The following is a 22,115-nucleotide window of genomic DNA, read 5'->3' on the forward strand; positions in this document are numbered from 1 at the left end:
AGTCCTGAAAACCAGGGTTCTAGTAATTACCAAATAAGTCGGCTCCTGGAAACCTGAGTCGCCCGCCCCTGGTTGACCAAGGTTTCCACCACCGCCACCTTGATGATTCTGGTAGACTTGATTGCGGTAAGCTTGCATGATATGACAGTTCTCCCAGGAGTGATTTGACGGCTTATCCTGAGTAGTATGCTTGGGACACGGACCTTTGAGAGCTTCCTCGAAACTGCGAGCTTTATTGGACGGCTTCCCAGAATTATTCTGCCTCTGGCCCTTGAAACCGATATTGGTGTTGACAACAAAGTCTGGGTCGCCCTCCGAGTGTTTATGCTTGCCACCATTGCCATGATTGCCATGGTTCCCATTATACCCGGAATTGTTCTATTGATGTCCTTTTCCACCACCATTTCTCTTGCCCTTGTTGGCATTTTCTTCATCTGGCGTTGGATCCTTCGTGGTGTCTGACTCGGCGTATCTGGTATGGACATCCATTCGACCTACCATGTCCTGAACTATCCGCTTGAGATGCCAAAGCTTCTGAACCAAAGGATCAAAATGGCAGTTTTTCTCCAAAATCAAGATGACCTGGGCGGCTGATATGCCATCAGAGGAGTGGATAATATCCGTGACCCAGCGGGACCAATGATGGGCCAACTCTCCCTCACGCTAAACATAGTGTTGTAAATCAACGATTGTCATTGGGCGCTTGCAGGTTCCTTGGAAGTGTTTGATAAAATGCTCCTTCAACTATGCCCAAGTGTTGATGGAATTAGGGGGCAAGTTCTTCAACCAACTATGAGTTGGTCCCTCCAGCATCAAGGTTAAATACTTAGCACAAACCGTGTCGCTAACATCCAACATGTCCATGGTGATTTCGTAGCTCTCAATCCAAGCTAACAGTTTGAGGTTAGGCATGCAATTGGAGACCTTATGAGGGCCTTTGAAGTCCTTGGGCATACGCTCGTTGCACAGATCCGGCACCAAGAATGGAATCCCAATGGTTCTGGTGCTCGATCCTACCCCTTGAGAAGCCAAGGGGGTCACAGGAGGCGACTTATGAGCCGCCATGTTGGTCGCTTCTGCCACCCGCCGTGATTGAGTTGTGTGGAAGATCTCCTGGGCATCTTAAGCTTCGTGTCATGGCGGGTCATGCTGCTGCTCATGTCTTAGATGAGCAATGTTGGAGACAGCTGGCGACTCAGCATGGCAACTCCTGCTGCAGCTTGGATGCGGGGTGGAGTGGAGGTGTTGCTGGCTATAGGAGTAGTTTTCCTGCTGGGCAACCGCAGTCTTCATCATCTCAATGGCGTGCAATGCTTCCCACTCAACCGAGTGTTCCCTGTGATCGGAAGTGCGGCGAGGTTGGTAGCTGCTGACAACAAGTTATCAACGGGATTGGAGAAATAACCCACCAGTGTCAAAAAAGCGGTCTATGGTCGTGCGAACAGGCGGCTGATGCTGAGCCGGCTCGAGCTGGCGCTGTTGAGGTGACTGACGAGGCTAAGCCTGGTACGTCTCCGTCGTACCTACTTTTTCTAACATGTTTCCTCTTATTTTGGACTCTAATTTACATGATTTGAATGAAACTAATCCGGACTGACGCTATTTTTAGCAGAACTACCATGGTGTTGTTTTTGTGCAGAAATAAAAGTTCTCGAATTGGAACAAATTTTGCGAGGATTTTTTATTCAATAAATAAGAATTTCTGGAGCCAGGAACCACCGGAGGGGGGCACCTGGGTGGGCACAACCCACCATCCCCCCCCCCTTCTGATGGGAGTTTAGTAGAGCCTAGGCCTATAGAGTCTGATGTTTTTATCACACTCTGATGGTGGAGGATGAGAGAGGGGTGTCATGTGTCACTGTCACTAGCTTACATTTTCCTGTCGTGCATTATTTTGCTCCATTCATTGCGAAGTGTTTACTTGCTAGAGAGAAGGTAGGTGCACTCAGTGCCCCAGACTTCGTTGTTTCACACCGTGCACTTTACGGTGACAACACTCATAGCTTGGGGGCTATTGTGGCATGTCGCCTCCACATTAACAGATCCAAGGGTAAAATACATGGTGGTATTTATGCTACTCACCTAGCGAGCCACTTTAACATCCAGATACGCCAACATGAGTATCCCTTTCCCAAGGTTTACCTAGATCGCTCGGCTATGGCACACCACCACTTTATTGATAGCGAGAACACCACTACGGATGTTCCATATAACTTGGTATTTAGTGAGATTACCCGTGATGTTATTCCGTTGCCTGCACCTGCCTTGTTTGATCCTATTGCCAGGGGAGGATACAGGATTATGCCTGAGGACATCGTCGCCTACCGGAACAACCTGGCTGTGGCACAGGCAGAGCCTCTTCACTGGGACCCTCAGGTGCCCGCTCCCCAGCAATTCACACATGGGACCGGATGGCTTCTTCGAGTGGTGATTACCAAGTTAGGCCAAAAGCCTAAGCTTTGGGGAGTACGTATTTCCACTGACATTACATTCATATTCACACATTTCATTCCAGTTGTCGGTGTCCACCCTTTTTCATTGTATTATCCATGCTAGGTTTATTTTCTCGCCTTCTTCTTGTGTGTTCGAAAAACTTTGAGAAAATACAAAAAAACTCTTGCCTCTTTTTGATTTTTCGTTCTAGTGTAGTTAGCTGTAGTATTAAAAAGAAAACCCAAAAAGATTTCCTTGTTCTTATTTTGCTTGTTGAGAGCTCTCCCATGTAAATAGTTTTTCTCATTTTTGTTTTTCTTTCATTAATTTTCTTTCTTTCAGAAAGCCAAAAACTCCAAAAATATTTCAGTGTGTGTTTCTCTAAATTTCTTTTCTTTTTATTGAGTCGTACCGAGGAGAAGACCACGATGAAAATGTTGAGTGGCTCTCATATGCATTATTATTGATCCAATAGAGAGCCCATATTACCTTGTCTTCTCCTTTTGAATAAAATGTTTGCATATTCCAGCTTAGCCCACGACACTCTTGCACTACTATTATTTTCATATCATTCGGTTGTGCAAGTGAAAGGCAATAATGACGATATTTGATGAATTGGTTGTGGCAGAGAGAAACGGGTAGGAACTCAACTTTTTCTGTTTTTGTAAATATGTTTAACCTAGTATCCATGATTCGGCTCATTATGATCTAACATGTTTGCATTGACAATTAGAGATTATAGTTTCTCATGCCATGCTTAAGTAGCTAGGAGTGGATAATGATTTATCTTGGATGTCAACATTGCGTTAAAATGATTGTGATGTAGTATGATGATATGGTATCCTCCTCTGAATGTTCGAATGGCTTGACTTGCACATTTGCATGCATGTAGTTGAATCAAAACCAACATAGCCTCTATGATAGTATCCAATGTTACTTATGCATAATGCATGTTCATGACCGTTTTCACTCTCTAGCTGGCCGCTTCTCAACCTATTTGCTAGCCTTCACCTATACTAACCGAGATTTCTACTTGTGCATCAAAACCCTAAAACCCAAGTTATTCCAGATGAGTCCACCATACCTACGTATATGTGGTATTACCCTGTCGTCGTAAGTAAATTTGCATGTGCCACCTCTAAAAACTTCAAATAAATATCCTTTTTCGTGTGCCTGGATTGTTCATAGAGCAACAGGAGGTAATCAGTATCCTCCATGCTAACTGGATTATTCTCATGATGAGTGTTTATTCACTCATCCTTGCACGAGAGGGGCGGTAATAGGGATTCCCAATCCCGAACTCAAATTGCAAATAATTAAACAAAACTCCCCCGGGATTGTTGTTGGTATGGACGGCACCCGTTGTTTCGGACAAGCAGTGGAGTGCGATTGTTGGTGGAGGGGGAGTAAACCTTTACTTTTATCGCTTGGGAACCGCCACTAAGGTGTTTAGCATGGAATATACCGATAACTAATGGTTGCGAAGTAAACAAGAAGGGTGCATTTCTCAAAATTTCATTTACCTCTGTTTTAAAAACTTGAGCTCTGGCACCTCTGCAAATCACTGCTTCCCTCTGTGATGGGACTATCTATTTACTTTTATGTTGTGTCATCACCCTCTCAAATAAGTGCCAGAACCTGAGAGCACTATTGTCATCCTCATGCATTGTGTGTAGCTAATGTTGGGTGCATCATGACTGGATCTTTTCTACCATGAATTACAATGTTTAGTCGCTGCTTGAACTTTGGAGGTGCTCTGCATTTATGTTTAGCGGCCTCAGAAAGGGCTAGCGAGATACCACTATTGTCATATTATATCATGGTTGTTTTGACAAAGTGTTGTTGTTTGAGATATCTTATTATTGCTCGCTAGTTGATTATGCCACTGATATGAGTTAATATAATTTTTAAGAGTTATTGTTGACATGGTTAGTTACAATCTTTGCTGAAAACCTGGGTGCTACTTAAGCTTATTTATGTAAACAAGAGCAAAAGAGTTCATAAAAGTTTTTCTTTTTCACTTTCAGTTTATCAACTGAATTGCTTGAGGACAAGCAAAGGTTTAAGCTTGGGGGAGTTGATACGTCTCTGTCGTATCTACTTTTTCTAACGCTTTTCCTCTTGTTTTGGACTCTAATTTGCATGATTTGAATGAAGCTAACCCGGGTTGACGCTGTTTTCAGCAGAACTACCACGGTGTTGTTTTTGTGCAGAAATAAAAGTTCTCGGATTGGAACAAAACTTTGCAAGGATTTTTTATTCAATAAATAAGAATTTCTGGAGCCATGAACCACCGGAGGGGGGCACCTAGGTGGACACAACCCACCAGGGTGCCCCCCCCCTCCAGGCGTGCCTAGGTGGGTTGTCCCCACTTGGTGGCCCATAGGCCTCAACCCTGATAATATAAAATCACATATTTGGAGAAAAAATTTAGGGAGAAAGAATTATCATGTTTCGCGAGATGGAGCCGCCATACCTCCTGTTCTTCATCAGGAGGCCAGATCTGGAGTCCGTTTGGGGCTCCGGAGAAGGGGGTCTTCGATCTTTGTCATCACCAACCCTTCTCCATCGCCAATTCCATGATGCTTCCCACCGGGAGTGAGTAATTCCTTCGTAGGCTCACTGGTCGGTGAGGAGTTGGATGGGATTCATCATGTAATCGAGTTAGTTTTGTTAGGGATTGATCCCTAGTATCCATTATGTTCTGAGGTTGATGTTATTATGACTTTGCCATGCTTAATGCTTGTCACTTTGGGCTCGGGTGCCATGGTTTCAGATCTCAACCGTTTATGTTATCACCATTATATCTATATTCTAGATCCGATCTTGCAAGTGATATTCACCTACTACGTGTTATGATCCGGCAAACCCGGAATGACAGAAGTCGAGACACTTCCTGGTGATGACCGTAGTTTGAGGAGTTCATGTATTCACCATGTGTTAATGCTTTGTTTCGGTTCTCTATTAAAAGGAGGCCTTAATATCCCTTAGTTTCCAATAGGACCCCGCTGCCACGGGAGGGTAGGACAAAAGATGTCATGCAAGTTCTTTCTATAAGCATGTATAACTATTTACGGAATACATGCCTATATTATATTTATGAACTGGAGCTAGTGTCACATCGCCCTAGGTTATGATTGTTATATGATGAATATCATCCAACGAAATCACCGATCCAATACCTACGAATTTCTCTCATATTGTTCTTGCTAAGTTACTACTGCTATTGTTACTGTCACACTTGCCACAAAATTATTTCTATCATTATTACTATTACTATTGCGATTGTTACTACTATCAAAACTATCATACTACTTTGCTATTGATCACTTTGCCGCAGATAATTAATCTCCAGGTGTGGTTGAATTGACAACTTAGCTGTTAATACTTGCAAATATTCTTTGGTTCCCCTTGTGTCGAATCAATAATTTTGGGTTGAATACTCTACCCTCGAAAACTATTGCGAACCCCTATACTTGTGGGTTATTAGAGCCGGAGATTGATGTTTCTTGAACTACGTCGGTATTTACCAAAGTTATGCTGCGTTTGGACTCCGTTTGTTACTCATATTGTGTGATGTAAAAAACAAGCAAAAAACAGCAACTGGCAATGGGCACTATGTCAATAGGTTAGTCCCAAAAAAATATATAGAGTTGCTATAAAATGATTGTAAAACATCCAAGAATGATAATATAACAGCATGGAACAACTAAATTATAGATACGTTGGAGATGTATCAGCATCCCTGAGCTTAATTCTTGCTCATCCTCGAGTAGGTAAATGATAAAAACAGTATTTTTGATGTGGAATGATGCCTAACATGTTCATCACATATTATTTTCTTTTGTAGCATGGACATTTGGAATTTTATATGGTTCAAACAATAGTCTAGTTTTGACATGAAGATTGCAATACTCAAGCATATCAATAAGCAACCATGTCTTTCAAAATATCAACACTAAAGAAAGTTATCCCTAGCCCATCATGCTCAATCATTGATCCATTCATGAAACACACTCGTGTATTAGCTACATCCAATGCTCAAGTACGATCATAGTGCCCCTTAGTTGGTGCTTTATAAGAGAAGATGGAGACTCAAATAAAAATTAAAAAATGCATAAAGTAAATTGATAGGCCCTTCACAGAGGGAGGTAGGGATTTGTAGAGGTGCCAGAGCTCAAAGCAAAATTTGAGAGATAAATTTTTTTGAGAGGCATACTTTTCCCGTCAACGAAAACGACCGAGTAATTCCCAACACTTTCCATGCTAGATATATCATAGGCGGTTTTCAAACAAAAAATAAAGTTTATTCCTTTTACCACCATTCTTTCACAATCCATGGCTAGCCGTATCCATGGGTGCCTTCCATACCAACACTTTCCAAGGAATTTATTATTTGACAACATAAAGTAAATTTCTTTTTCATTTTCGGACTGGGCATCCCTATTACTGCCACACTCTCGTGCAATGACAAGTGGATAAACACTCATCTTGAGAATAACACATCTAGCATGGAAAATATTAGCCACCCCCTGTTGGTTCATGAGCGGTACGAGCACACAAAAAGGAAATTTATTTTGAAAATTTGAGGTGGCACGTACAAATTTGCTTAGAACGGCATGGAAATACCGCATATAGCTAGGTATGGTGGACTCATATGGCAAAACTGGGTTTAAGGATTTCGAATGCACAAGTAGTATTTCTACTTAGTACAAGTGGAGGCTAGAAAATAGATTGAGAAGCAACCAGCCAAGAAATGAAAAATCACGTAAGCGAGCATTAAGCATAACTCACACCGAATAATGCACCATAAGTAGGATGTAATTTCATTGAATAACTATTGACTTTTGTGCTTGCATAGGGAAATACAAACCTTAACACCAATCTTACTAAAGCATAATTACTCACCAACATGACTCACATATCACTATCATCATATCGCAAAACTATTACAAAGAATCAAGTTTATTTTGTCCAATGATCTTCATGAAAGGTTTTATTATATCCCTCTTGAATATCTATCACTTTGGGACTAGTTTCATATGTTGCTTTTGATAAGCTCAAACAAATTTAAGTGAAGAACATGAGCATAAAGTTTTCTTCTCTCAAAATAATATAAGTGAAGCATGATAGAATTTCTTCAAGAATTTTACTAACTCTCAAATAAATCTAAGTGAAGCATGAGAGCATTTCTTCAAAAGTATTAAAGCACATTGTGCTCAAATAGATATAAGTGAAGCGCTAGAGCAATTCCATAGCTCAAAAAATTGAAGTGAAGCATATAGAGCAATTCTAACAAATCATAGCATAATTTTGGCTCTCTTAAATAGGTGTGCCATCAAGGATAGATGACATAAACTAAAAAGAAAAACAAGCGAAGATTCATATAATACAAGGCGCTCCAAGCAAAGCTCATGATATGTGACGAATAAAAATATAGCTCCAAGTAAAATACCGATGGTCGTTAGAAGGAATAGGGGATGCCTTCCAGGGCATCCCCAAGCTTAGTTGCTTGATTCTCTTTTGATAGGAAGGCATCCCAAGCTTAGTTGCTTGTTTCTCTTTTGATAATAACTTGGGGTGCCATGGGGCATCCCCAAGCTTAGGGTCTTCTTACTCCTTATTCCTTCATCCATCGTGATCTCACCCAAAACATGAATACTTCAATCATACAAAACTCAACAAAACCATCGTGAGATCCGTTAGTATAACAAAGCAAATCACTACTCTAAGTATTGTTGCAAACCCATTCATATTTTATTTTTGCATTATACCTAATTTATTCCAACTTTACCACGGCTTATACCCTCCAATACAAACCATAGATTCATCAAAATAAGCATACAACACAAAGAAAACAGAATATGTCAAAAAACAGAACAATCTGTAGTAATCTGAAAACTGCGTATACTTCTGTAACTCCCAAAAATTCTGAAAATTAGACAATGTAGGAAATTGTATATAAATCTTGTGTAAAAAATTTGGAATTTTGTCGTGCTTTTGTGATTTTAAACAATTCTGCTACTGGCGCACAAAGTTTCTGTTTTTCAACAAGATCAAATCAACTATCACCCAACATGATCCTAAAGGCTTTACTTGGCACAAACACTAATTAAAACACAAAAAACACAAACATAATAGTACCATAATAGTGCGAACATTCAAGAACAAAAAGAAAAAGGCAAAAATAAATTTATTCATTGAGTTGCCTCCCAACAAGCGTTATCGTTTTATGCCCCTAGCTAGGCATAATACATAGATTCAAGTATTATCATCTTTGGTTTTAGATCCATATGATGCCCTCATGATTGATTCATATGGTGGCTTAATTCTTGTTCTTGGGAAGTGTTCCATACCCTTAGTGGAAATTGAAATTTAATATTCCCTTCTTTCATATCAAGCACAACACCTGTAGTGCGTAAAAACGGTCTACCAAGTATGATAGGACAAGACGGATTGCAATCAATATCAAGAACGATAAAATCTATGGGCACATAGTTCCTATTTGCAAGAATAAGAACATCATTAATTCTTCCCATAAGCTTTTTTATAGTACAATCTGCCAAGTGCAAACTAAGAGAACATTCTTCAATATCGGTAAGACCAAGCACATCACATAAAGATTTCAGAATTGTGGAAACACTAGCCCCAAATAACATAAAGCAAAACACTCATAATTTTTAATCTTGACTTCAATAGTAGGTTCACATTCATCATGTAATTTTCTAGGGATTGAAATCTCTAATTCCAACTTTTCTCCATAAGCATGGGGTGAATTTATCATGGATTGCAACAAAGAAATACAATCAATCAAAGAGCAATTATCATAATTAAAGGCTTTGTAATCCAAAAGAGTGGGCACATCACTAGTTAAAGTATTGACCTCTCCAAACCCACTTTTATCAATTTTCTCAACAAAATTTTCACCCTCCAAATTATCGGGACGCCTTATAGCTAAAGTTGACTCTTCTTCAGTCCCTTTATCATAAATTTTAATTTAACTAAACTAAGAATCAATAGAAGAAACACCAATCATTTTAAGATCTTCATCATTTTTATGAAAGCAATCACTAGAAAATGCTCTTTCTAAAAATTCTCTTTTAGCTCTAAGCATAGCGGTTCTTTTCTTACTTTCACCCATAGAAACATATAGAGCTTTAATTGATTCATCAACCTTAGGTACAAAAAATTTTGAACTTGATATTTTCTACGTCGTGGGAAATTATATCAATGCTTCTAGACATATCATCAATCTTATTCAATTTTTCTTCTATCGTAGTATTGAAAGCCTTTTGAGCATTGATAAACTATTTAATATTATTCTCAAGATCAGAGGTGTTCCTACTATTATTGTAAGAATAATTACCATAATTATTAGAGGAATTTCTAGGAGAAGGCCTAGGATTAAAATTACCTCTATAAGCATTGTTATTAAAATTGTTTCGCGAGACAAAACTCAAATCTATAGGATCGCTATTTTGCTCAATCAAAGTAGACAAAGGCACATCATTAAGATCAATAGGATCACTTCTATTAGCAACCAATTTCATAAGAGCATCAACTTTCTCACTCAACGTACTAATTTCTTCAACCGACTTAATTTTCTTACTAGTAGGTGCTCTTTCGGTATGCCATTGTGAATAATTTGCCATAATATTATCTAGCAATTTAGCAGCTTCACCCCAAATTAATTTCCATAAAGGTACCACCCGCGACGGAATCTAAAAGATTTCTAGAAACAAAATTCAATCCTGCATAAAAAATTGTATGATCATCCAAAGATTTAAACCATGAGTAGGACAATTTCTTAGCATCAATTTCATTCTTTCCCAAGATTGCGCAACATGTTCATGCCCAAGTTATTTAAAATTCATGATTTGAGTTCTAAGGGAAATAATTTTTGGGCGGAAAATACTTAGTAATAAAAGCATCTTTGCACTTATCCCAAGAATCAATACTATTGTGAGGCAAAGAAGAAAAGCAATTTTTTGCACAATCTCGCAAAGAAAACGGAAATAATTTCAACTTCACAATGTCATTGTCCACATATTTTTTCTTTTGCATATCACATAATTCTACGAATGTGTGTTTAGATGGGACGCGGCATCCTCATTAGGAGTATCGGAAAATTGATCCTTCATAACAAGATTCAACAAAGCGACATTGATATCACAAGATTCCACACTAGTGGCGGGAGGAGCAATCAGAGTGCTAATAAAATCATTATTATTGTTTATTGGAAAAATCACACAACTTGGTATTTTCTTGAGACATCGTGACTACGCAAACAAGATTGCACACAAAAACATATCTAACGAGAAAACGATGAACGAAAAAGAGGGTGAATAAAACGGAAAATTTTTGTGAAGTGGGAGAGATGAAAACAAGAGGAAAATGGCGAATAATGTAAATTGCAAGGCGATGAGATTTGTGATTAGGAACCTGATAGATGTTTATGATGTCTCCCCGGCAACGGCGCCAGAAATTGGCGAGTTGTCGGGAGACTATCTTGACTTGATCCTCCCCGGCAACGGCGCGCTGAAATTCCTTTTGATGTCGCTTGAACTACGTCGATATTTCCCCAAAGAGGAAGGGATGATACAGTACAGCTATGGTAGGTATTTCCCTAAGTTATGAAACCAAGGTTACCAATCCAATAGGAAAACCAAGCAACACTATGTAAATGGTACCTGCACACAAAGAACAAATACTTGCAACCAGACGCTTATGAGGGGTTGTCAATCCCTCTTACGGGTAACGGCGCTAGAAATTGTTAAGTTGACGGGATAAAATTGTGGTAGATTGGATAAATAGATCTCGATAAAACATAAAATAAAATAAGTAATAAAAAAAGTGCAGCAAGGTATTTTTGGGTTTTTGGAATAATAGATCTGAAAACAAAAGCAAATAAAAATAGATCTCAAAGCAAATATGATAATGAATAGACTCGGGGGCCGTAGATTTCACTAGTGGCTTCTCTCAAGAAATAGCACACGGTGGGTAAACAAATTACTGTTGGGCAATTGATAGAACCTCAAATAATTATGACGATATCCAGGCAATGATCAATATATAGGCATCACGTCCAAGATTAGTAGACCGACTCCTGCCTACATCTACTACTATTACTCCACACATCGACAGTTATACATCATGCATCTAGTGTATTAAATTCATGGAGAAATAGATTAATGCAATAAGAATGATGACATGATGTAGACGAGATCTATTCATGTAGGAATAGCCCCCATCTTGTTATCCTTAATAGCAACGATCAATATGTGTCTTGCTGCCCTTCTATCACTGGGAAAGAACACCGCATGATCGAACCCATCACAAAGCACATCTTCCATGGCAAGAAAAATTGATCTAGTCGGCCTAACTAAACCAAAGATTCAAAGAATAGATACGAGGCTATAAATAATCATGCATATAAGAGATCAAAACTCAAATAACTTTCATGGATATATAGATCTTATCATAAACTCAAAGTTCATCGGATCCCAACAAACACACCGCAAAAAAGAGTTACATCAAATAGATCTCCAAGAGACCATTGTATTGAGAATCAAGAGAGAGAGAGAGAGAGAGAGAGAGAGTGAGAGAGAGAGCAAGCCATCTAGCTACTGCCTACGGACCCGTAGGTCTACAATGAACTACTCACGCATCATCAGAGAGGCACCAATGAGGATGATGAACCCCTCCGCAATGGTGTCTAGATTGGATCCCGTGGTTCTGGAGCTTGCGGTGGCTGGAATTGTGCTTCGTCGACTCCCCTAGGGTTTCTGGAATATTTGGGTATTTATATGGCGAAGAGGCGATGCGAGAGGCCACTGAGGTGGGCACAACCCACCAGGGTGCAACCAAGTGGGTTGTGCCCCCCTCGGGGCACCCCTCTGGTACTTCTTTAGCCCATGTTGTTCCTTCTGGTCCATAAAAATTCTCCAAAAAAATTTGCTGCGTTTGGACTCCGTTTGGTACTGATATTCTACGATGTAAGAAACAAGCAAAAAATAGCATCTGGCACTAGGCACTATGTCAATAGGTTAGTCCCAAAAAATGATATAAAGTTGCTATAAAATGATTGTAAAACATCCAAGAATGATAATATAACAACATGGAACAATCAAAAATTATAGATACGTTGGAGATGTATCAGAGATGGCCGCCCATCCCCGTCTGGGGCACGATTCGGTTCAATTGGGGTATAACCGGGGCCCCAGGGTGCTTGTTCTAGCCCCTGGTGTATTAAAAAGATGCCTCGGCTCGAGATCAGTAGATAGCCGAGTCTCTTGCCTTCTCCTATGAACCACATCTGAAGCGTTCTGCCGTAGGCCCATGCGCTAGGCTTCTGTCCTCAGGCCCTCCACCTCATTATGAATCTGGGCTTGTAGCTGTGTCATGTGAGCGTTCTCAACGTTGATGTCTTCCCGAGCTTTAGCCATCTGCTCTCAAAGATTAGCTACCTCTGCATTGCGCTCCACTTGGTTCTCCGCCATCAATGGAGAATCAAGGAGCGTTGTTAACGAAGTGACCAACTCAGAAAGGACTTGAGTCGGTGGCTTGACCGGGCCAGATGCATTTGGATCGGGTGTTGAAGCGCCGGTTCCTTCAATGGTGCCTGTTGCAGTAGAATTGAGGACCGACGCAGTGCCTGTCATGTAGATGGTGGTCCGATGGAGCGGCTCATGGTCGTGCAGGGCTGGCTCATCATCAGAGTAGCCCTCAAGTCTACAGTCATACATCAAGCGGATCGACTTCGTGTCCCCGACTGATGACTCGTCGTCGGAGTAGACAAGGGTGTCCCCACCAGACGCAAAATTATCTGCGAGATCGACCCCCTAGGGGAAACTGACGAAAACATGGTTCCAGTCGGCTTGAGCCCAGGCGGGTTGCGTGCGCCGAGCCGGCTAGACGATGTCGGTGCAAATGTTCGGCTTGGGTCCTGGTTCACAAATTTTGCCGATGAAGACGTGGATCTTGCCAAAGGGGACCCGGTACCCATACTCGATTGAGTCTCCCTCGGGGCCCCAGCCTGAATCGTCGATGTAGATCTTGCCACGGTGACTCTTGGTCATGCGGCTGATCCAATATCCCTCGATCCCTGGGAGAGCTCCCTCCAAGAACTCAACACCACCGAGCGATAGCCCCACAGTGGGCGCCAACTGTCATGGTTTTGTCACAGCAGATGTTGATGACCCACAAGTATAGGGGATCTATCGTGGTCCTTTCGATAAGTAAGAGTGTCGAACCCAACGAGGAGCAGAAGGAAATGACAAGCCGTTTCAGTAAGGTATTCTCTGCAAGCACTGAATTGTCGGTAATAGATAGTTTTATGATAAGATAATTCATAACGGGTAACAAGTAACGAGTGTAACAAAGGTGCAGCAAAGTGGCCCAATCCTTTTTGTAGCAAAGGATAAGCCTAGAGAAACTCTTATGTAAAGCAAAGCGCTCCCGAGGACACGTGGGAATTACTGTCAAGTTAGTTTTCATCATGCTCATATGATTCGCGTTCGTTACTTTGATAATTTGATATGTGGGTGGACCGGTGCTTGGGTGTTGCCCTTACTTGGACAAGCCTCCCACTTATGATTAACCCTCCCGCAAGCATCCACAACTACGAAAGAAGAACTAAGACAAATCTAAACATAGCATGCAACATGTGGATCCAAATCAGCCCCTTATGAAGCAACACATAAACTAGGGTTTAAGCTTATGTCACTCTAGCAACCCATCATCTACTTATTACTTCCCAATGCCTTCCCCTAGGCCCAAATCATGGTGAAGTATCATGTAGTCAACGTTCACATAACACCACTAGAGGAAAGACAACATACATCTCATCAAAATATCGAACAAATACCAAATTCACATGATTACTTATAACAAGACTTCTCCCATGTCCTCAGGAACAAACGTAACTACTCACAAAGCATATTCATGTTCATAATCAGAGGGATATTGAATATCATTAAGGATCTGAACTATGATCTTCCACCGAATAAACCAACTAGCACCAACTACAAGGAGTAATCAACACTACTAGCAACCCACAGGTACCAATGTGAGGTTTTGAGACAAAGATCGGATACAAGAGATGAACTAGGGTTTGAGAGGAGATAGTGCTGGTGAGAATGTTGATGGAGATTGACCCCCTCTCGATGAGAGGATCATTGGTGATGACGATGGCTTCGATTTCCCCATTCGGGAGGGAAGTTTCCCCGGCAGAACAGCTCCGCCGGAGCCCTAGATTGCTTGTGCCCAGGTTCCGCCTCGAGACGGCGGCGCTTCATCCCGAAAGCTCCTTTCTGATTTTTTCCAGGTCAAAAGCCTCCATATAGCAGAAGATGGGCATCGGGGGCCTACAAGCCCTAGGGGCGCACCTAGGGGGTGGGGCACCCCCAGGCTTGTGGTCACCTGGTGGGTCCCCCTTTGGTATTTCTTCGCCTAATATTTTTTATATATTCCAAAATAATTCTCCATAAATTTTCAGGACTTTTGGAGATGTGCAGAATAGGTCTCTCGGATTTACTCCTTCCCGGTCCAGAATTCTAGCTGTCGGTATTCTCTCTCTTCATGTAAATCTTGTAAAATAAGAGAGAAAAGGTATAACTATTGTACCATAATGTGTAATAACAACCCATAATGCAATAAATATCAACATAAAAGCATGATGAAAAATGGACGTATCAGATGTCCTGATGAAAGGACTTAGTCGTGAGGCCATCGCTGCGAGGTAGTAGCTTGAACGAGGTTGATCGGAATCGAAAGACAAAGGTTTACCCAGGCTCGACCCCACTTGATGGAGGTAATAGACTACTTCCTGCTTGATTGATATTGATGATGATGATCTCGATTACAAGGGTGCGACTTGGCTAACTCATGATCACCTATATCCAACCGGATATGTGTGTCTGGATCTTTCCCTACCACATGATGATTGCCAAGTGGAGAATAATTAAGATTGAAACAAGGATGAAAATTATTGACTCTTGCATAATAATAAAACTGGAAATTAAACAGATAGGCCCTTCGTAGAGGGAAGCAGAGGTTGCCATGCGCTTCTTTTTATTTGGACGTGCAAGCTCTTAATGCAAATGAACATCACTTTTTATTGCCCCTTGTGATAGCAACCTTTATTATGCAGACTGTCACTTTTATTTCTTTACCATAACAAGTTCGTACAAAGCTTATTTTCCCATACAATAAAAGATCATACATATTTAGGGGCAATTTTTATTGCTTTGCACTGATGACAACTTACTTGAAGGATCTTCAATCCATAGGTAGATATAATGGACTCTCATGACAAGAAAATGGGTTTAAGGGCTTTTGGATGCAGAAGTAGTATCTCTACTTAGGACAAAGTTTTGGCTAGCAAAAGATTATGAGCAAGCACCACATGCTAGAGGATCCATGACAATATAACTTCTATACGAATATAAGCATCCATAATTCTTCCTTGTCCAACATCAACTATTTGGTCAAGCTAAAAATATTTGATGGGGGCTCACAATCATAAAATATGTCCAAAGTGTATTTATATGTAAAACCTATCTTCCTTTATTAATCTTTCATGAATTGCATCAATGACCAATGCTATGTTTGCAAGCCTCCAATAAATTTTATCAATTATACTTCTTATATGTGAAGTCATTGCTCCCCATGGGATTATCATATGAAATTTTATTTTTGCGTGGATTAAAACAAGAAAGTAAAGCAACAAAACTCAAACTACTCTTTATTATATAAATCTCACACTCGATTAGATAGATAGATAGATTGCGAAACAAGCAATCTAAACTAATTCATAATAATACTTTATTTTTCTAAATCATGAAATAACTAAGGATCGAACTAAGATAGGTAATGATGATAAAAGTGATGGTGATACGATACCGGGGCACCTCTCCCAAACTTGGAGCAAGCCAAGGGTGGTGCCCATACCCATGTACTCAAGTTTTCTTCTTTGGTGATGATGGTGATGAAGTGGTATACTTGTCCTTCCACTTGAGGATGTGAATGTCCTCTTTCAAGATCCCATATTTTACGGCGCAGTTTGTCCCTATCTTCCTGCACATGGCAAAAACGGGTGAATTGAACCTTATGGACCTTCATCATATTTGGTAGACTGGACCTCTTGAACTCCACATTCATGTCTCCTGGTTGAGGTAGAGGGAAGTCCTCTTCCTCCCCGCTTGAGTGATCCAGCATCTCCGAATCAGCATCCTCCTCCTCATCTGTTGGCCACTTGTAAGGATCAACATCACCTTAGACCCAAGGATTCGAGGTGTAGTGAGATAAATTGCTCTACCAATCCGAATCTTGTAAAGACATTATGGGCTTGTCTTCATGACCTTGCCAGGAAAATAGCCCGAAACAAGAACAAAGGAGAAACTTGCAATACGGTGGTCAAAACATCGGGAAGTATATACAATGAATTTTTATCTTGCAAAACAAATATTTGGGAAGAAATCGGAGTCGAAAAAGTACATGAGGGGCCCATAAGACATCTGGGCACCCCCAAGGGGTAGGGCGCACCCTGTTGTCTTATGGTCTCCTCGTGGACCTTCTCAATTGTTTCCAATTTCCAAATTTTCTACTATCCAAAACTAACAGAAAATATTTTTATGGAATTTTTGGAGTCGGTTTACTTACGGTATCACATGCCTATTCCTTTTTAGGATTCTGGAACGTTTTGGAAGGTCTCTTTTAGATATTCCTCCACTGTAATTGTTTGAATAATATTGGTTTCAACGTTAATGGGTACCTGGAATATAATGTTTAATTTTTTGCCTGTTAACCACCTTCGGACTAGTCCCATCGGCATTACTGATCTTGATGGCTCCAGAACAATAGACCTCCTCGACGATGTATGCCCTTTCCCATTTGGAAAGAAGATTGCCTGCAAAATGTCTAAAATGAGAATTGTACAATAGAACTTGATCACCGATATTAAATTCCCATTTTTAAATTCTTTTATCATGCCATCTTTTAACTTTTTCTTTAAATAACTTGGCATTTTCATAAGCTTGTGTTCTCCACTCATCCAGAGAGCTAATATCAAATAACCTCTTTTCACCGGCAAGTTTAAAATCATAATTGAGTTCTTTAATTGCCCAATAAGCTTTATGTTCTAACTGAGAGGTAAATGAAATGCTCTTCCATAGACTATTTTATACGGGGACATACCCATTGGATTTTTGTAAGCAGTTTTGTATGCCCACACTGCATCATCAAGTTTCTTAGACGAGTTCTTCCTAGATATATTAACAGTCTTTTTGCAAGATTAATTTTGTTTCTCTATTGGTTAATTCAACTTCCCCACTAGAGTGAGGATGGTAAGGTGATGCGATTGCATGGTTTACATCATATTTAACCAAGATTTTACGTAATGCACCATAAAAAATGTGAACCACCCTCAGTCATTAAATATCTAGGGACTCCAAACCTCGGAAAGATAACTTCCTCAAGTATTTTAATAGATGTGTTATGATCAACACTACTGGTTGGAATAGCTTCTATCCATTTAGTAACATAATCAGCATCAGCTAAAATATGAGTATACCCATTAGAGAAAGAAAAATGCCCCATATAATCTGACGATTGGATTTTATGCATACTTTTTAGAGTATATTCTAGTGCCAAAATCCCTCGTAGCATACCCATCTAGCACTTATTCATGTCTCTAATGCATAGTTTTTGGTATTTACTTGTTTTACCAAATTCGTTGCGCACTTTTTATTTTTATTTAGTTTTCCTTTGTTTTGTGGTCTTTGTAGGTGTGTTGACGTGTTCATGGACTTGGGATCATTCATAAAACATGTTCTTCATAAGTTGCTTGGCTTATTGGCTGCAATTGATCTTCACGCCACGGGCACAACGGGTCATCTAGTTTAGATTAATTCAGGGCAAAGCAAACACCCGCGAATTCACATATTTGATCTTTATTTTTGAATTTTATATCTGATCTTTATTACTGTTGCATTGATCTACTCATCTGTGTGAAAGCTGGCTATAGGCCTCTTAGGTAACGTACGAGATATCCTATTTCACAACATAATGTGTTTTTAGAGACACTAGAACAATGCCCGTGCGTTGCAAACCGGGTATAAATATTCTAGTAGTTAGCTCGTGACTTACCTATCAATAATAATGCAATTGTGTAAATAAATATTCATCAAATTCTGACCGTGAATTACCTTATATTTCAATTAGAATTTTGGTAAGTAAATTAAAGTGAAACCGGTTCAGAAGGTAAGTAAATTAAGATGATTGATTACCATATACATGAAAGGTTGGATGAAAGGGTGGTGGAAAGAAAAGTTTTAAGTAGTATAGAGATATATTTTCGAAAGTGCAAAAGTCTACTTCTTAAGTTAAAAAAATCTGAAAATAAAGTACTTCGAGACCGGACCTGATGGAAATTGCGTCCATGATTTTGTTTTATTTACTGTATAAGTCCATGATTTTCTTTGTGTGCAGCTCACACCAAAAAGCATTTCATTATGACATTTTACAGAAATGTAACATACTTGTGTGTTTTCAAAGTTTTGTTTGAAAAGTCATAATATGATTTTTGATATATTTTTTCCTCAGACACCAGGCTCCGAGAGCAAGAAATCGAGCGATTGCTGAACACCATGGTGATCATGGCTTTAGCCATACCCACGTTATTCACTTGTAGTTCTTACCCTGACCAGGTTTTCAATTAAGATTGCTGCGCGCTCCTCGTGTGGTTTTCACAAGCCAACAATGGAGCTTGGTGTATTAAAAAAGGAAAAGGAGCCACAAGCCCTGGAGGCTCATCCTTCCACCGACGCCGGCACTATCAGCTCCAAAATGCGCCCTGAATTTACATGCCCCAGTAGCTCCTGAATGTTCATGCAGGCAAAAAAGGCTTCTCTCGCCCTTGTTGCACCCTGCAGTAATACTAGCATTTGAAATCTGCCCACTTGCTATAGAAGCTGGGAGCTAAAACGAAATTGAAATCTGCCAATTTGCTCATAAACAAGACCGCCTCTGGAAGACCAGAAAAGATTAGACAAACGCACCACACGCTCACTAACTGTCCCATTTTACATCATCATCGTACGATCGATGCTACGCAAAAAATTACTGGCGCGAAGCGACTGGGAAGCGGCTTCCGAGCCAAGCAAAACCATGTTTCCAGAAAAACAAGTCAGCGAGATTGCAAGTCTGAGTCCATGACCTTTTTTTTTACTTTAAATGGCATCATTATTCCTCAACGGTCTTCTTTCGGGACTTGCGTCGTCGTTCAGAATTCACCATGCCATCTTCGCTGTTCACAGTTGAGCGGTCTTGTACAATCTGCTCGCTCTTAATGTGATCCCTTGATTTCCTTTTGCCCCTGGAAATTTTGAGCAGCACACATTTTATCACATAAGCTTGAAAACTGTCGCACAGCACTAAAGATTAAAATGGCAGTTTAAAAAATAGCATTGAAGCATGTGTTAGCAAACCAGACCTGCTAATTTCTGATGCGTATTCAGCATCGTGTACTGAAAGCCAACGCATGCATCCTGTGTGAGGCACCATCAAAGATCCAGTTATGTGACAATTCATTTCCGTGTCCACCCTATAAATGAGTATCAGGCAAAGGCACATGGTTAATTTATTTGACTCAAAATACAGTGTCACATGACTATCTGATTAAGAGTAGAGTAACATACAAACTACTTCAGATCGCTTAGTGAATTCTCATATAGTTCCCACGTGCAGCTCAATAATCAATATATTGTGGGGATGAGCTTCAGTCCATTTCTAGTACATGATTTGTTTTGAAGGAATCATAGTACATGATTAAGTAAGCTCAAAAACTAATGCTCTAGTATCACCATGCTGGTATGTAGTTTCATGCATAGAAGAAAAACATCGTCTTCTACACCATCAAACTCCTGATATTGTATTATGGAGTGCTATCGTTGAAAGTTCAAAGCAAGGTGGGTTTAGGGGTACCCCTTCATCAGCACAGCAGGACAAAAAATATTAATATGCTACAGTACGTATGTACAAGACCAACATACAGCAGTATCGTAACATAAGCAAAGTAAAAGCTATACAAATATCTAAAATGTGTAGAGTTGCTGGCCAAATTGGAAATAAAACTCCGGGTAAGGCAATTTGAACCAGACAAAAGAGGAACTGGATGAGCCCATACCTTTTAACAGAAAACCGTATCATGCTTCCTTTTTTAATCACATGCCGCTTGTCCGACTGGCTTATAAATTTTCCTCCATGTCCTCTCTGTGAAAGCAATAAACTCAACTTAATAAAGTGATTGGATGGTGTTTAAAACTACTATATCTACAGAGTTCACAAGATAGAGAAGTTGTTAATCACATGCTGTGTTCACGAACCCATTCAAGTTGGAAAAATCAGCCATTTTTCTCTACGGTGCAATTTAGTTTCTTTAGAGACTTCCTAGTCACATGTACCTTTTGACAATGTGATCACACACCATCCGCTAACTTCTTGTTCTTGTAACAGTTGGCAAAATTGAGCAATGATGGTCGTAATATTTGTCAAAAACATTCAGAACTGTAAAGAAAAATGCATGCAAGTTCTAACTATTAAAGGTCAACATGAAAAGAGATAAACTTTAAGCCATATGGTTTTATGCATAAGTAAATATGCATAGCTCTATTGAGTACAAGCAAATCTGAATGGCTAATGCATGGCAATAACAAACAATTCTTGCAAGGTTCAGTTTCCACATCCATGGGCATCAGATCTATTGAGTACAATTTATGAAGCATCCAAACAAGACAAATTAAATTGAAAATCAATTACTGAGACTTGAAAAGAGAAGGTTCCATTTATAAAGTTCCATGAAACAAAAAAATATATAAGATTCAACACATTATATTAGTATCAGAACAGCTAATTCCTTGATTATCAAATAAAGTGGATCTTACTCTTTTGAATTTGAACGTCTCAGGGATATCATCTGACATAATGGCTGCTGAGAAAACCCCCAGGACGATGGCATGAATTGATTCCTTGCCAAGCATTTCAACTTTCCCTTCTGAAATTAAAAATAAACAAGCATAAGACATACATATTTCAAACTCCATCCGCAATTTATTTTTTCAAGGGATGTTTTTAACAGTGCCACTAGTCTCAGCTCAAACTGTAATCATACATTCATCATTGAATATATGTTCACATCATATAGATATGCACATTTTGTAAATGTTCATATTGTTTTCTATAAACTTGGCCAAACTTTACAATGCTTGACTTAAGTCAAAGCTAATATCCGTAGTAAATAAAAATGGAGGGAGTATTTTCCTAACTTATATGCTACTCTTTTCGGGGGGAAAAGATTACTTCACTTAATCAATGGGGCTCCAAAGACCACTTGGGAGCAGAAACTCAAGGTCCTCACTTGAATTGCATCAGAGGCGGAAAAAGATGAGCAAGCAGGCAACACAAGGAAACTGATTCTGCAACGTGCATATCCAAATAAAACATGTTTTAATCCTGTTCTGAGCTGCACAGACGGGCAGCTAATGCAATGTAATTTCGACAAGCACAAGCAGGCATCTAACCACAAAAATCCATCCAAATTCTGAAAAGCACAAGTGGAAACACAGTCCATCAGATTATGCAGAATACAATCCATCCATTAGAATAACAGCTGTGACTGAGGGCAC

General features: G+C 39.8%; 1 protein-coding gene across 1 annotated transcript in view; it reads right to left on the reverse strand.

Moving 5' to 3' along the window:
- Positions 1–19,375: 19,375 nt before the first annotated feature.
- LOC119308758 overlaps positions 19,376–22,115 on the reverse strand; it is a 4,069-nt gene continuing 1,329 nt past the window's right edge. The window contains exons 3-6 of the mRNA XM_037584900.1: positions 21,375–21,484; positions 20,618–20,703; positions 19,925–20,035; positions 19,376–19,807 (exon numbers count right to left, since the gene is read on the reverse strand). Of these exons, the coding sequence (XP_037440797.1) occupies positions 19,675–19,807; positions 19,925–20,035; positions 20,618–20,703; positions 21,375–21,484 (440 nt within the window). The 3' untranslated portion in view covers positions 19,376–19,674. The remainder of the gene's footprint in view (positions 19,808–19,924; positions 20,036–20,617; positions 20,704–21,374; positions 21,485–22,115) is intronic.

The sequence above is a fragment of the Triticum dicoccoides genome, chromosome 5B (genome assembly GCF_002162155.2).
Source record: "Triticum dicoccoides isolate Atlit2015 ecotype Zavitan chromosome 5B, WEW_v2.0, whole genome shotgun sequence".
Classification (NCBI taxonomy): Eukaryota; Viridiplantae; Streptophyta; class Magnoliopsida; order Poales; family Poaceae; genus Triticum; species Triticum dicoccoides.